This window comes from Chamaea fasciata, unplaced genomic scaffold (assembly GCF_029207755.1).
Source record: "Chamaea fasciata isolate MVZ Bird 193981 ecotype frontalis unplaced genomic scaffold, bChaFas1.0.hap1 SCAF_13, whole genome shotgun sequence".
Taxonomy (NCBI): Eukaryota; Metazoa; Chordata; class Aves; order Passeriformes; family Sylviidae; genus Chamaea; species Chamaea fasciata.
Window position 1 is genome coordinate 13,970,203 of NW_027094098.1, and position 15,017 is coordinate 13,985,219.

A 15,017-nucleotide genomic window follows, 5' to 3' on the forward strand; every position below is an offset into this window, starting at 1 on the left:
AGCTGATAAAAAGACCTTACCTGGATCTAAAACAAATAGTGAAGTAAACTCGAGCATCCTTTGTGAAACTGCTGCTGGCAGCCTCCTTGCTTTCCTACTTCATCATTAGTGAGTATCTCTGCCAGTTAGTTAAATAACTAGGTCAGCCTGGGAAAGAAAAAAACATGTTCCTTGATCTTCTCTGCTGTCCCTCCTGTTTTCCCATGTGTTTCTCTTTATAGCCCATTTCTCAGCCAGCCAAGTTAGGAGCATGTTTGCATTGTCAAGTATGAAGCTATGCGGGAGAGGCAGGTACATCTGGTGAGTGTGCTGGGGAGGGGGGAGCACAGGACTTTCTCTCCAGGTGCCTCAGAGGCCAAGGATGGGACACATTCACCTGCTGGTTTGGGGTTTCCCCCATTGCTCTTGGCTGGGGAGGGGATGCACTTTGCAGAGCTGGGGCATCAATGCCTCCATGGGAAGGTGCTGAAGAGGGCAGGGAGGGTAATTCTGCGTACCACTGGCTCTGCAGCCTGCTTCTCTTCCTGCCCAGCACATCAAGGAGACAAGGATGAGTTCAGATGCAAACACAGCCCACAGGGCTCTGCCCTGGCTGGATGGGGTTGGGGTTTTTCTGTGTGTGATACTTTTCCTGATGAGCAAATCTCCTTCAGTGTGGTCATTGAGCTGCACATAACAGAGCCTCAGTGATGGCTAAGACTTGGAGAAAGTTTGTGCTCTTGTTGCATGAATTCTTGTTGCAATTGCCTGGCCTGATTAGGTTAATTATTTCCAATCTTTATATGCTCTCAAACTGAAAGAGAAATCCAGGCTGTAGCCCTGCATCAAGCTTGGCTGAAACTGATATGCTGATGAAAGAGGCAGTGGCATCAACATGCATTGCACTTCCCTGTAATCTGCTCCTGACAATATCTCCAGAGTTTCACAGTTAATATGACAGACAGATTAAAAACTACTGAGTAAAAATTGCCACATATTATTTAATCCTTTTCTGAAAAAATTCTTCTCATATTATGCCGTATCATGTAGCGAGCATTTAGTCCTTTGTCCACTAGTTTTAACATAGATTTGAGTCAAAATTCCCTATGTACGTGAATGGATGGGCTACTTACCTCATGCTCTCCAGAACTTAAATATTCTTTTTTAGGATTTCTTTTTATTCCCTACTACTGCTAAGCCCAAGAGCTTTTCCTATTGGAATTCTCTAACATCAGCAATCATTTGTATTTTGCTATTAATATCTAGTGCTGATTATCCCATCATTTGTCAATGCCATCTATCGTTATTATGAAGACCTTAGCATTTCGATAGGAAATTTTAATCGTTCACCAGGGAGGCATCCTGTTTGTTGCATTTGATTTCTGTTCTTACATTTTTTTTGCTCTGTCCCCCATTAATGAGATATTACATTTTTAAGAATATAGCTGCCTTCCTGAAGTCTAAGTGTCCTATGATAAAACATTTCTCAGAGGGAAAATGACTTGGCAGTAGCATTTTCAGGATTAAAGATCATCTGTTTCCATACCCCCTGCCATGGGCAGGGACACCTTCCACTACCCCAGGTTGCTCAAAGCCCTGTCGAACCTAGCCTTGAACACTTCCAGGAATGGGACAGACACAGCTTCTCTGGGTGAAGAGTTCAAGCTATTACCTGCCTGGGTGCAAGTTAGCAGCTCTTCTCCTGCAGCTCCTGAAGGGTTTGCTGGTGGAATGGAGCCTCCGAGGCCAGGAGACGTGAGTGTATCTTCTGTTTCAGGTATTCCCTTGTGCCTGTTCCCGCTGTGGGCAGGCTCTCTCTTCCCTGCCCCGCCCAGGGTCGTCTCTAAGGGAGTCAAGGCTCTGTCACACACCTTTCACTGCATCAGCCTTCCTGAAATGCAGAAAGCATTTCCTTAAAAAAGGGAGGGGAAAACTCCGGGAAAATACCAAAAGTGAAGCAGAGGCTTTGACTTTTTGCAGTGGCAATTATTTTAAGTGAACGGCCTGTAAAGATTTTGCAGTTTGAAGTGGCAGGTTGCGTATTTTGCGCAGACAGGATTGTTAACGTGTGAAACATGCTAAAAATTGACCGATAAAGGCACCTGGGTATTTCAAACATAAATAGTGCGTACCAAAATAGCTATGGAGCAGATGGCCTGGCTCCACACACACCTTGCTGACCAGAATACTCGAGCAACACACGCAGCCAAAATCTCACTGTCTTCAAAGCTGATCATCTGCAAAGGCAAGGGTTATCCTCATGCTACCCTTTATCTGTCAGGCACCAACGCTCCTGCATACGCTAATTAGTGTATCCTAGAGAGAAAATGAACCTCAGATTTGTTTGAACTTGCTACTGCTCCAGCAAAGCGAATCACCTGTTCTAGAGCTCAGGCTCTCAAAAGTCGGTGAGATTAAAACAACTGTGAGCTGAAATGTGATCTACGGTGGAAAGATCCCAAAACACAGAGGGCTGGGTTTGCCAGCCCACTCACAGTACTGCCTGCCACTGATGAACAGGCAACCGAGTCTGTTTCTCACTCTCATTTTTTACCTTGGACGCTAAGACCAAACATCCCCATTCCACATATTAACCGGGATGTAATGCTTTTCATGACTCGTTGTATGGTTCAACAGATGTGAAAGGGAATTATCACTTCAACATGATATCAAGACTCTTTTTTTTTTTTTTCTTAGCCGATGGCAGATTACTAAGCCTGAATTCTTGTTTAATTTTAGTGTGTTAATTGATGGAATAATGAGCATTGATTATATGTGTTTTGGCTTCGTCATTGCAATTACAGGCTCTGTTTTATTCATGAGCCAGTCCTAAAGAATGCACTAGAGATCTAAGACAGCTTAAACCTCTCAGAAAAAGGCTCTGAATTGTTTGAGTAATGACACTCTTAGATGGAAAATTAAAGGTTCTCTTTTCCCATGCTTTTTAAGATAATTAAAATCCAGGAACGGTAAGGTGGTGAACATCCTTATTCATTAGCCTTCAGTAATTTAGCTTCTACTAAATGAGGAAAACATTTTAATTCTCTAGGCCATCTGTTGCAGTCTCCTTTGTGTGTCCCGTTACATAAAGTCTGATCATGGATAGTTTTAACATCAGTATTGTATCCTTTCACCGGGAATGATGAGCTGGATGAGGTGGTTGAAGTCACTACCTATTAACAGACCACCCTGAAATTAAAGTGGCTGCTTGGCCTTTTAAGCTGAAGTTATCCTGTCTAGACACCTCTAGGCGAAGGATCCTCAGAGAGGAGCCCGTGCATGGAGATAGGCAGTGTGACAAGCTGTGTTTTCTAATAGGGATATCCATGCCAATAAATAACAAAGTTCATTGGAGCCCTTCCAGTGCTGCTAATGTGCGACTGCTCTGCCATATGGCTCTGTGCTGCTTTTGGAAGCAGGCACTCTCTGTTCGAGTGGGAACCACGGCAGAGGCTCCCTGCTGGATGCTGCTTTGGAAGTGGTTTGGAGGCAGAGCAGGTCTCTCTGCACTGTGACAGGGAAATAGAATAAATATTAGAGTAGGAGTGTGCTCACCTAGGATAAATGCTGGATCAGGAACTAGGAAATGCTTGGATTCCGACTCTGACTGTAGGAATAACTCACTTTATAGCTTGGGGCAAGTTACATTATCCCACACAGGGAAAGCGTCTCATTAAAATGATAATTTGTATAGATGAATGGATGCAGTGTTGAAGTCATTCCTGATGCAAAGTTACACCCCCAAAGGTCTAAGAGGATCCACATTCCATTATGAATTTGGTTTGTTTCTGTCAAATTCCCCTGTAAAATACAAGCCCCACTTCTTGCCAGCCCAGCAGTGCCTTCCAGGGGCTGCAGCAGACTGGTGTATTTAACTGGCTCCACGATTCCCAGGTAGTGTTTACATTATTGATAGGCATGGCTACAAGCAGGCTGCTTCCACGGGGCAGAGCTTCAATCCACCTGCTTGCTATTCCTCCGGTTGCTTGGAGATCACAAACACCCCGGCCTCGAGATGTGTGGTTGCAGAGCAAGTGTTCCCAGCACGAAGCAGTACTCAGTCAGTCAGCCAGCTCCTGCTTCCACCAAACAAGGCCCTCCAGCTGCTGCAGGCATGCCCAAGGGGTAAGTCGCCTTTGTTATGGCATCTGGGTGATCTGCCATTTGTCTTGAAACTCGTTATCTGGGTGTGTTTGTCTCTATCACACTCTGTAATTAGTTTCTGGCTATTCAGCACAAGGTAAGCAAGTTTTAGGTTTGGATTGAAAGCAGGGAGGTGCTTCTCACAAATGTTGAGTCCTGCTGGAAATAAAAGCTATGTGCCTGCTCCAAACTGGGAGCACTGGTGGGGAGGGGATGGCAGACCCCTCTCTACTTTCCTGGGAATGGGTATAAAACTCCAGGACCTCTTTCACGTTCATGAAGAAATTACATGAAGTACGTTGCAATGTCCCTCACTTAAAATTAATAGTCAGCTTTAGTAACAACTCCAGGCTACTCACTTAAGTGAGAAATTAGAAGCTGTGTCATGTTCTTGTGCTGCTTGTAGAGGCCATTTTCCTTTCTACCGTGAAGCAAACACACTCTCCCTTGAGAAGCCCTGAGTTCCTGGGGGATAAAATAAAACAGAAATGAGCAAGCTCATTCATGGAGAAATTAAATACCCGACACAATTTACTGAGTGATAATTTTGCCTCTCTGCTTTCTCACCACCAGCGTACCCATAGCCAAGCAGCTGGCATCAATAAAAGGTAAGGGCACTCCTTCATTGCCCCTTTGGGGTTCAGGTCTTTCACAGAAAGTTCTGGCAGTGTCACAGGACTTGCAGAGGCCATGCAGATCCTCAGCTGATGCAAGTCAAGAGGGTCTCATGGGTCCCTGTGCCATGTGCTCCTGTGTTGTCACATCTCTTCTTGTGCTTGCCTTTTCATGAAATACCACAACATAAATCGCCTGTGTGACCTCTGCTAACGGAGGCTTGTGAGCATGCAGTCTTTCAGAGTCATGCATGAGTTGGGGGAATGAAGCCAGCCCAAATCCCAAATATTCCATAATGTTGAAGTGCAGCACTGATGCTCAGACACGGATGTTCCTGTGCAGCCAGGCTTCCAAATGGGCCATGTTTTCCCTGATACAGGTCTCTGGGAGTCCAAATGCATCCAGGAGATGTTCACCGTGGCCTGTCCCCGTGGTGTGACAGGTCCTTACCGGATGCCCAGGGTCTCAAGCCCCATGCTGTGTTGCAGCCCTAGCTCCAAAGCTAAGCTTCCTTCAGGGTGTGATTGCATGGGATATGAGGCATGTTGCTGGCCCACTCCAAATAAAATCTGGGCCAGATCCTCTGTGGGTATAAACAGTTTCAGTCTCATTAACTTTAATGAAACAACACAGATTTCCACCCACCCAGGATGGTTCTAACAGATTCCTTTCAATTATATCTCAAAAGCCCTTTCTTTTTTTTTTTTTTTTTTTTTTTTTTTGGATAAACTTTTCCTCCCTCCAGCTCTAAGAAAAGGCTCAGACCTTGAAAAGGCTTTTGCTACGGCAGCTTTGGTGTATAACAACTATGCTGATCCCGAGGGCAAGCTCAGCAAAGCTGAAACCAAGAGCTTACTGCTGTCCCAGTTTTGGCATTTCATACAGGTGAGGGGGTCTGCAGGGTGGGTGGCACTGGGACAGCCCTGGCTGGGCCCTTTGGGTGCAGGAATGGCAGCTCAGGCTCTGTCCTGCAGTTTGACAAGCATCAGTCCATGGGGTAATCTCAAGTGAGACTTCAGGGATTGGGTACAAATATATTCTGTGACTTCCACCCATGTGGAGCCTGTGTCTAGCACAGGGCCAAAGGAGGGGGACAGCAATAAACCATGACTGATGCCTGCTTGAATTTGTTCAAAGAAAACAGGACAATTGCAAAAAGAAACACCCAACCAACCAAATTAAAACCCTTGGATGATGACCAGAGGCTGGATTTATGAAGAAAAGAAGCCCCTGGCATTTACTGAGGTGTTTGGTGGTTTGCCAGAGCACTGAGCCAGGACTGAAAGCCAGCCCAGTGCCACGGAGCTGTGTTCACTGTGGTCACTGGTGGGGTTCCTGAGGAAGAGGGGCAGAAAGCCATCACCCACCTGGCTGGGTATGGAGAAAAACCTCCACAGCAGCACTTGTGGCTGTAAACTTCCTGCAGGGCTTTTTTTTCCCCTCCCTAAATTAAAAAGAAAAAAAAAAAAATCAAGTGGTAGGAAAAGCTATATAGGACTAATAAAAAAGAGCTCAAATAAGTAAATGAGAGAGGTAATACCTTTACTTCCAAAAATAACAAAATCACATGGCTGGTTGGGATGGGGAAATAGGACTCAAATTAGAAACCAGGCAGCTTATTGAAAAAGAATTGAAAGTATCACTGGAAGCAATTAAGCTTGGGATCCTGAGATTGTTTGGATATTATTAAGCTAAAAAAACTACCCTGGAACTCTAGCAAGGTTTTTTGTGAGGATATATAAATAATAGATATGTTACTGAATTTTAATAATCCATTCCAACAGGAATGCCCAAGAGGATCAAGAGTAGCAGTGCGAAAGTTATGCCTGTAAAATCAACAGGTTTTGAGACATTCGCAATATGTATTTGTGTATATTTGAAGATTAAATTCAAGAGGGTTGGTCGGTTGTTTCATCCTCCCAGTTTTATCAAGACACAGGACTCCCTTTTTTTCCTAGCAGTTGCCAGCTATATCATCATCACTGTCAGATTTTCAGTCATGATTAGGTGTCTTAAAAGATGTATTCTGGATTCCGATGGAAACTTTGAAGACTGGTTGTTCTCCTTTCTGTTTGCAATAATATTTCTGTTTGAATTTCTTTGGATACCTTCTGAAAAACTAATATGAATGTGGACATAACAACCTGAATGAGAAAATAAAAAATACATTAATATTTGCATAGGTAGATGTCTTTTTCTTTTTTCTAACTATGCAATGAAAAAGGACCTTCATGCTTTTTCTTTTTTCTCTTTTTTTTTCATTTAAAATCCTCCATAGGGCCAAGAAAACAAACCAAAATACAAGGAAATAATTTCTTCCTTGGATGAGGAGTCAGAGAACAAAATTAATTTTGAAGATTTCATGATCTTGTTAGTCAGTCTCACTCTAATGTCTGACCTGCTGCAGGAGATCAAAAACGTGAAAACCACAAAATGATCTGTGATTTTAAAGAAGAAATGGCTTGGCACCATCTGAGGAAAGTGTGAGTGAGCTACACACAGAGATACCACTGTGTGCCTGGATACCCAGTGCTGGTCCCTTTTAGATGGAATAAAGTTGTGGCCAAACCTGGTTGAACTTACTCCTCTCTTGAAACACTCCATGAAGTCTGTCCTCAGGGATTTGTGCCCACTGCGTTCATAGTGGGAAGGTGGGCATGGTACATGGGCACCACCAATGGTGGGTTTCACAACAGGCAATGACCACAAAAGCTGTTGTCCATGGTAAAGATTGATTTTAGTCGGAGTGGTTTCCACCCCACCATTAACACTGCTGAAGGGAGCATTTGTTTACTTTTATTTCCTCCTCCAGCTGCTCTCTTTGTTTAGAGATCACAATGGAGGGAGTTTAAATCCAGCATTTGCAGGGCATCCTTGGCAGTGCTGTGCCTGTATGACCTGGGGGATGACCCAAACATGCCAGCCAGCTGAATCTGCTGTTCCATGAGACTGTGAAAAGCAGAAACCAGATAAGAGGTGGTCCAGACCAGGGATGGTGGGGAAAAAAGGTTGGCCAATAAACTGTTTGTGTTGGAACTGAGTGGTATTGGTTAGGGCCGGAGCCTCAGTATTAAATACTCATCATCCTAATCAAGCCTCCCAGGAGTGGGATCACCCACACTGGTATCACAGTTTAACACATACTGTGTCCCTGGTGTTACTCAGCCCCTTTTCCTGTTGCCTTGTTTTTTGGCCAGGTAGATCTGTGAGAACCTAAAATATCAGCTGATGCTCCTTTTCTGGGGTAGGAAGATGGACTGAATGTGAGTCTCTAGGCAGGTTTCCCATTACTCGGGCAAAGAAAACACAGCACAGCTCTGAAAAGATTGTTTGGGAGCCACTGGTGATGCTGGAAGCATAAAATTCCTCTGTTTAAAAAAAAAAAAAAAAACAAAAAAAAAGGAAAAAATGTTGTGAAGCCAATTAAGAAAAAGTTCTTTGAAATTGCTAAGGCTCTAACGGAGTTTTTGTTATTGCTGAAATGTTTCTAAATCTTGCATGGCTTGAATTAATGACTTAAGAGCCTTTTATCAGTTCAATTCACTCTGTCATCTCATCGTGTGCAAACCCTTTTTATCCCAATTCGATGTGTTGTGAGCAACATCCTGAGTCCCTGGCTTGGATCAAAAGCCCTTGTGCTAAGCACAGTGAAAATTCAAAGTAAGAAGCAATTCCTGAACAACTCAATAGCAAAGATATTCAAATGGTAGGGAAGGAACAAGAGGCACAGAAAAACCAAGCACCTTGTGAGCACATGTAGCAGAGCTGAGCTGGATTCCAGCCTACACTGGGCTCCTCTCACAGAAGCCAGGGCACTGTGATGGTTTCTGCAGGAGTTTCTGAACAAAGTGAATGGGATGCAAGGCTCTATCTGCATCAGTCCTTGAAAGCCTCACCTGATGCTCCAAAGCAGAAGGATGTACTTGGAAGAGCCCCAGCATCTTGTTTTAGTTACAAATAGGCAGAAGTTTGCACCTGGTCTGTTGAAGATGCTCTTTTATTTACTCAGACTATTTGTGGCTGCCCCGAGCACTCTCAGCTATTGGCTTTGAAGCTGATCTGGTGCAGACAGCATGTCTGGCTGCATCCTCAGGGAGCTGGCTGTAAGCTTGCTTAAAAAGGCTACTGTTGTGATTTATTTTGTTCTTAGCTTACTCCTGTTGGGAGCAAAGAGAGTTCGTCATTGATTTCTCAGAGCAGAGCCCAGCAAGTGCTGAGGGGGTGAGCAGCGGCTGAATTGATGAAATCTACAGGTTGCTCTGCCTCAGCAGATGTGGGAACATCATGTCAGTGTCTGATACCCTCAGAAGTGAAAGTGGCATGAAGAGTAGCCAGACAAGACGTGACCTCTGTGTGCTTGGGGTTGTGTTGGGATTTGTACCGTGAGAGTGTTCAGGTATGAACCTTGGGAGGTTCTGCAGACTTTGGATCTAAGCTTTAAGTTCTGTTCTGAAAAGTTTGAATCATCTCTGCAGTTACATGAGCTTTCAGACGACTGCCAGAGGAGAAACGAGGCTCAGGGAGAACTTCAGCCTCAGATCTTCAGCTTCCACTTCCAAATATCAGCTCAGGAAGGCAGGCGAGTTCTCATTGTTTAATTAGCCCACCTACAGCTTCTCCTCATGACTTCTTACTTTGTATTTGGCCTTAACTCTTTGGCCTGCTGAATTTAGCAAGTTTTTAAAATCTGGCTTTAGTCTAATCTCCGAGGGGCTCTCACAGACTGCAGGGGAACTCTCACATGCCAGTGCCCTGACTTTGAGGTGAGTCAGGGCAGGACTCAGCATGTTGAACTTTCTTCTGGGAGCCCAGGGCCACACACACTGTATTTTCAGTTTTTCATAAGTCTTTCAGGGAAGAGAATTACATTTTTCAACTGTCTTGCTGTTACTGTACCTTCAGGAAGGCCTCATATCTGGGGCACTGGAGTCTGGGTGCTGAGGGAACCCTGCAGTCTGAGACGTGTTTTCCTTGTCTCTTCCTCCCTCAGAGGAAGTGTTGTGATACTTTTTCGTGTAAGTTTAAACTTGCCCTGGGTGCACACACTTCGGAAGTTGGTGTGTGATGCACACCCCACCTCAGTGCTGCCATGTGTCCTGGCCCATGAAAGCTTCTCAGCTGCTACATCCACTCAAGTGGGTGTTGTAGCAGGTCTCTTTGAAGAGAGAGAGAGAGTTTTGCATTGTAGCCTTCAAAGAAAGTGGTTAAATTGTGGCCACATGGGAGGAAAACCTCTCCAGGAGTGTTGGAATGACTTCTCCAGGAGTGTTGGAAAGATGCTATGTGGTACAACCCCTTAGGAGCTCACACAGACCAGAGGAAAAGCTTTGTCCCAGAATTGTGTTCTCTGCAAAGTGTGATAATTTGTGAGCCTCAAAGGAGCACTCTGAAATGTCTCTTGAAAATAGAAAATCTCTTTGTTTCAAGCTCAGTCAGGGGACATAAATGTGGAAGAGGGGGTAGTTTATGGCTTTTTGAATTGACAGCTTTTAATCCTGCATTGACTTTTACTGCAGTCAGTGGTTTACAAGGTTTCCACTGAAGTTGTCTCCTCACTTTGCTCACTTGCTATTCCCTCCCCCCTATATGAGGGTTTGTATCTCTAGAACTGAGTCCTCTTCCAGCAAAGGTAAACAGCAAATAATATCCAACAGCTTCTGGGCCAAAACGCAAATTCGGGTTTATAACAAATGAGTGTGTGATTGTTTGTCAAAGATCCACTGAGTCTCAAACAGGGCCTGGAGTACTGAGGGCCTCTGGGCAGGGAGGATCCCCGGTGCCCAAGGTATCTCTCACTCCACAGCAGAGTGAGCTCCAGCCCCTTGCAGGCAGCCTCACATTTCTGACATCCATAGCACAAACCCTGGAACCAAGGGACCAATTTCCATTTGTGATTTCCTCTTCCTTGTCTTCCCCTTGCCATGATCCTGCTTTCTTGGCTGCTATCTGCTGGATCTTGGTGTGTAGGGAAACACAAAGCATGGCACAGGCTCCTGGGAAGGTGCTGCTGGAATCAGTGAGAGGGCAGGACCTCTTGGGTGGAGGGAGGCAGCTCCTCAAGTGGGCACATTTCTACCCCTCGAGTAAAACCAGAAGCCCAAACAGATGCAGCAGCTCATCAGTGGGCAAAATCAAGCCTCTGATTGTCCTGAGATGGTCAATAAGTGATGTACAGGATACCAGGAGTTCTTCCACTCCTGCAGCCTCTCACACGCAGAAGGTGGTTGGCTTCTGGGCACTCAAACATCACTGGAGCAAAGGAGAACAAGCATCATGGGAGCTGATTTTAGTGAGTCTTGTCTTGCACACGGTCACTGGGAGCCTTGTTAAACATTAGTCAACGCTACAAACTGAAAAAAGAGCTCTCTGAAAAGGCAGCTTTGGCTGGATAAACTGATGGATGCCAGGCCTCTGCTTGAGTTTGGAAAATGAAGCTGGGCGGTCCAAGTATTCTTATAGTGTGGACAAGCAGAAAAATCTACAACCCAACCCTGAGACACTTCCTCTTCCTCCAAAGGGCGGCCAGACAGCCTTCCCACTACTTCTTTGATTTGTTTTTCCAGGAGTATGAGATTTGTTTACTTTGACATCTTCACTTTGGCACCCAGGACTGTTGGAGAAAGTCCATGTAGAGATGCTGATCCATTTCCTGCATTTGTTGGTGAATTTTTCTTGATCCAGTTGTTCTGTCTTCATCCCCACATAATGCTCTTCTGAGGTTTGTTTGAAGAAAACCTGCACTAGCAGACACATTCAGGTTAAGCATTATATGACAGCTTTTTTCTCTGAAGCTGTCAGGGACAAAAACCACACTGGGGATAGAATATCCACAGGTAAATATCCCTTTTTTCTTGGGACACTCTAGCTGGTGTCATGGCATCCCTGTGTTTATACACCACTACGTGGATTATATAGGGTTTTGCCTAATTAATTAATGAAATCAAATTGCAAAATTACTTTCCTATTAAGCTGATCTCACTGCAGAAATAAGACTGATTACTTCCCTGACAAATTTTAATTAGGTAGCTACAACAAACTGTAATAAAGAGCACAAATTAAAAACAGATCATACTAGATGTGGCTTTGTCAAATGCTGTGTTGGTACCAGGCAACATACACAGTGATTAAATTATACAGAAAAAGCTCATTTTTTCTCCTCTGGTAAAAATCTATCTTCTTTCTAGGGGAAGAAGCATTTACATAAAACCATCACGTTAATAACCGGCACATCAGTAAGTGTTTTATGGTAGTTGCTTTCCAGAATTCTGCAAGACTCAACCATTAAGGCATTCTTTATTTCTCCTCTAAATTTATGCTTGTAGTACACATGACCCAAGGTTACTGCAAAGCCTCTGAGGACAAGAAAGGCTTGATTACCTGCACGTATACTCCCCAATTTGTCTTTCCTCTTTTAGCTTTTTAGGGCTTGGATCCAGCTCAGCTGAAAACAGAACACAATTTGATAAGGATTTGCATAAGAATTGTAAGCAGAGGCCCACACAAATTAAGCATTAATTAATGAGCACCTAAAGCCTTCTGCTGAATGCAGCCTGAGGCCAAGCAATGCTTGGAGTGCTCAAATATATGTGAAGGAAAGAGTGGGTAAGCACAGCAAATTAAAGTTAAATGCTTAATTCTTCTCTAATACCTATTCCAGCCCCTGAGACTGTAGAATTGCAGACTTCTTATCCTTGTTGGAGGATGACAAAGGTCAAAAGGAAAGCTCTTCCACATGGAAGTGAACTCATCCAGAGGCTCCCAGGCTTGTGTTGTGTCCAGGATGCTGGACTCAGGTTGAGGAGCAATGGTGCTCTGAGCTGCCCCCAAGGAGGGAGAGGCTGCCCCACAACCCGGGCAAGGTGTGGGTGCAAAGTGGGCCTGGAGGTGTTGGGGTGGGTGTTTGGGGTCTGCTGATGCCCTGGGACAAGCGGGCAGTACCTCGAGTTGCAGCAGAGAGGCAGGTTTGTTCTGCCTGTTGCAGTGTCTGGGGGGATTCACCTCCTCCCTTTTGATTCACCTCAAAAGCAAGGAGACCACTGATGGACCAGGACAGGGGGCTTTGGACCTGAGAGAAGGCTAAGAGAGACTGGACGCTTTTGCCATCTCAAGTGACCATTTTCCTTACGTCGTTGGATGCACAGATCTGACACGTTGGCAAAGGGCTCCCAAGGAAACTGGCTCGTGGCTTTCATGGGTGGCAGCCACGCTCTGGACACACCTGCTGCCCCCCACCTGTTACAGCCAGAGCCCTCACAGGACAACATTTTGGCTCTGGTTCTCCCCCTTAGTGTAGCCCTGAGAAATGCTTAGCAGCCCTTCTTCAGGCATTTAACTGGGAATATTTCAAATCAGCTCAGGAATTCTTATTAAAGGAAAACACCCTTTTTTGCAGAGCTCTCAGGAGAGAGGTCAGGGTGTTGGCCTTCCCAGACTGAGCAGATGGAGAGCTTTTTGTCCCGCCTTACAGGTATGTGAAATGCCTCCTTGCACTAGAGATCTGTTAATAGACCAGAGAATAAATTCTGGTGTTAACTGAAGATGGGATGTTGCTGGTGTCCATGATCTAGTGCAGTGGTGTAGCTGACTTGAGCACAGAAGTTGCATCCTGGTAGCCTTAGACAGGGTCGGGCAGGTCTTCTGTTTGGGGGGAGGGGTTGGGTTGTGTTGTTGTTGTTTTGTGTTTGTTTGTTTGTTTTTGTAAGCAGCAAGAGCTTAGGAAAGGCAGGACTGTCCCCTTGAGCTGGAAGCCGCCTGATCTGTCTGTGTGCTGTGCTTCAACCTGGGAGCAATTTGCTGTTGTCAATTATTTCGTAACAAGATTCCTGGCTAGATGTGTGCATCCTGATGAGTACCAGGGGCCAAGAGGTGCCTCGAGATCGATCGGAGCACGCAGTCAGTTTGTTAATGTAGTGGGGGAGAGCTTGAACTTCAGCTAATAAGCGAATGCATTGAAACAGTTGTGCACTGATTGCTGCAACCTCTCAGGTCTCTGCAGCCCTTCAAAAGTGAACGCTGCCCTCAGGGTCTCTTGGGCGGAGATGGGCTGGGGCTTCCCCAGGGGACAACGGGAGGATTTGGCGTCTGGGGTCGTAGGGAGCCCAGGCAGTCGGTTTGGTACTTGATTTGCTCTGAAGGAATGTATTTAATTTATTGCTAAGATGCTTCTGCTGACGTGCTCCTCTGGAGCCCCACACGCTGCTGTGCTGCCTCCCTGCACATCTGCCCTGGAGCCTGGTACCCAGGGAAAGGTGGCAGAAAATGGAGTGGGGTATTACTTTATGTAGACCTGTGTGTGTATATAAAATATAGTGATTTATACACAAACTAGAATATTTGTGTAATATGTACAATATATAACTACTAACATACATGTGCTACAAATAAATTATCTCTATGTGCATATACACAAATAAAATCTCTTCCGGTTTTCACTGTTCTGACTTATTTTACCTAAAAACTTCATTTTGCTTCTAAATTACTTTCTAGGCCACTTACGACTGCAGTGAGCGGTACAAATCACTGGATACATTCCTTTTCTGTTGAAAAACTGTGGCTTATTCCTAGTCTTGTGGGGTTTGGGTTTTTTATCCCTCTATTTAGTAATGCATTAAAAGATCCTCCTTCTCATCCTGTGACATCCTAGGAGCTTTAAGTGCCTTGGAGAGGGGCTTTGTTAAAAGCCCTTTGGCATTAAAATGCTACTAAACAGAGCAGGCAATCTTTGTGCTGGTGTGACAGTGCCTTCCTCTGCCAGGAGACATCCTGGTCCCTCCCTGCTGCTGCTGTTTCTGACAAAGCTTTTCCCCAGCTTGCAGATGTATGTCCCGTAACCTTTAGTGGGCTCTCTCTTAAACCTAGTCTCACAATTGTCATTTCTCTTGTCTCTGGTATTGATGCTAATGAGAGCAGGCTTGTCACCCACCACAGGCAGCTGTGACTGGGATCTGTGGTGGAAGATCCTTGGCAATTTTTTTTTTTTCTTTTTTCAATATCTGTGAGCTGAGTACCAGTTTACTGCCAGTGAGAGTGTAAAGAGTACAAAGTACAAGAGTACAAAGCCAGTCTCACTCATAACTTCTATTTCTAATATTTCTATTCTCTCCTTTCCTGCTTGTTAGAACCCAAAGGGTGCCAAATATTTCAGGAGGGTTTGGGACTTTCCTGGCACACACCACTTTTTTGTTTTCCTTAAAATACCCTTTCTTCTTTTCTTTCTCCTCAGAAGCTCCTCCACTGTAATCTAGCCCATTAGTTTAGAGGGAGGGGGGCCGTGGTGATAG

At 44.9% G+C, this 15,017-nt stretch overlaps 1 protein-coding gene across 1 annotated transcript; it reads left to right on the forward strand.

Annotated features, from left to right (window-relative positions):
• The first annotated feature begins 3,777 nt into the window (after positions 1-3,777).
• SNTN (sentan, cilia apical structure protein) lies at positions 3,778-7,219 on the forward strand. Its single transcript, XM_066195507.1, has 4 exons — positions 3,778-4,104; positions 4,696-4,730; positions 5,483-5,622; positions 7,016-7,219. Exons 1-4 carry the CDS (start codon positions 3,995-3,997, stop codon positions 7,172-7,174), a joined length of 444 nt encoding a protein of 147 aa, XP_066051604.1. The 5' UTR covers positions 3,778-3,994; the 3' UTR covers positions 7,175-7,219.
• The last annotated feature ends 7,798 nt before the right edge of the window (positions 7,220-15,017 follow it).

Excerpts from the sequence above, each read along its gene's own strand:
- SNTN (XM_066195507.1), top strand. The coding sequence starts at position 3,995 with ATGTGTGGTTGCAGAGCAAGTGTTCCCAGCACGAAGCAGTACTCAGTC. Across the intron at positions 4,105-4,695 it reads GCTGCAGGCATGCCCAAGGG|CGTACCCATAGCCAAGCAGC; the intron begins GTAAGTCGCCTT and ends TCTCACCACCAG. Across the intron at positions 4,731-5,482 it reads GCAGCTGGCATCAATAAAAG|CTCTAAGAAAAGGCTCAGAC; the intron begins GTAAGGGCACTC and ends TCCTCCCTCCAG.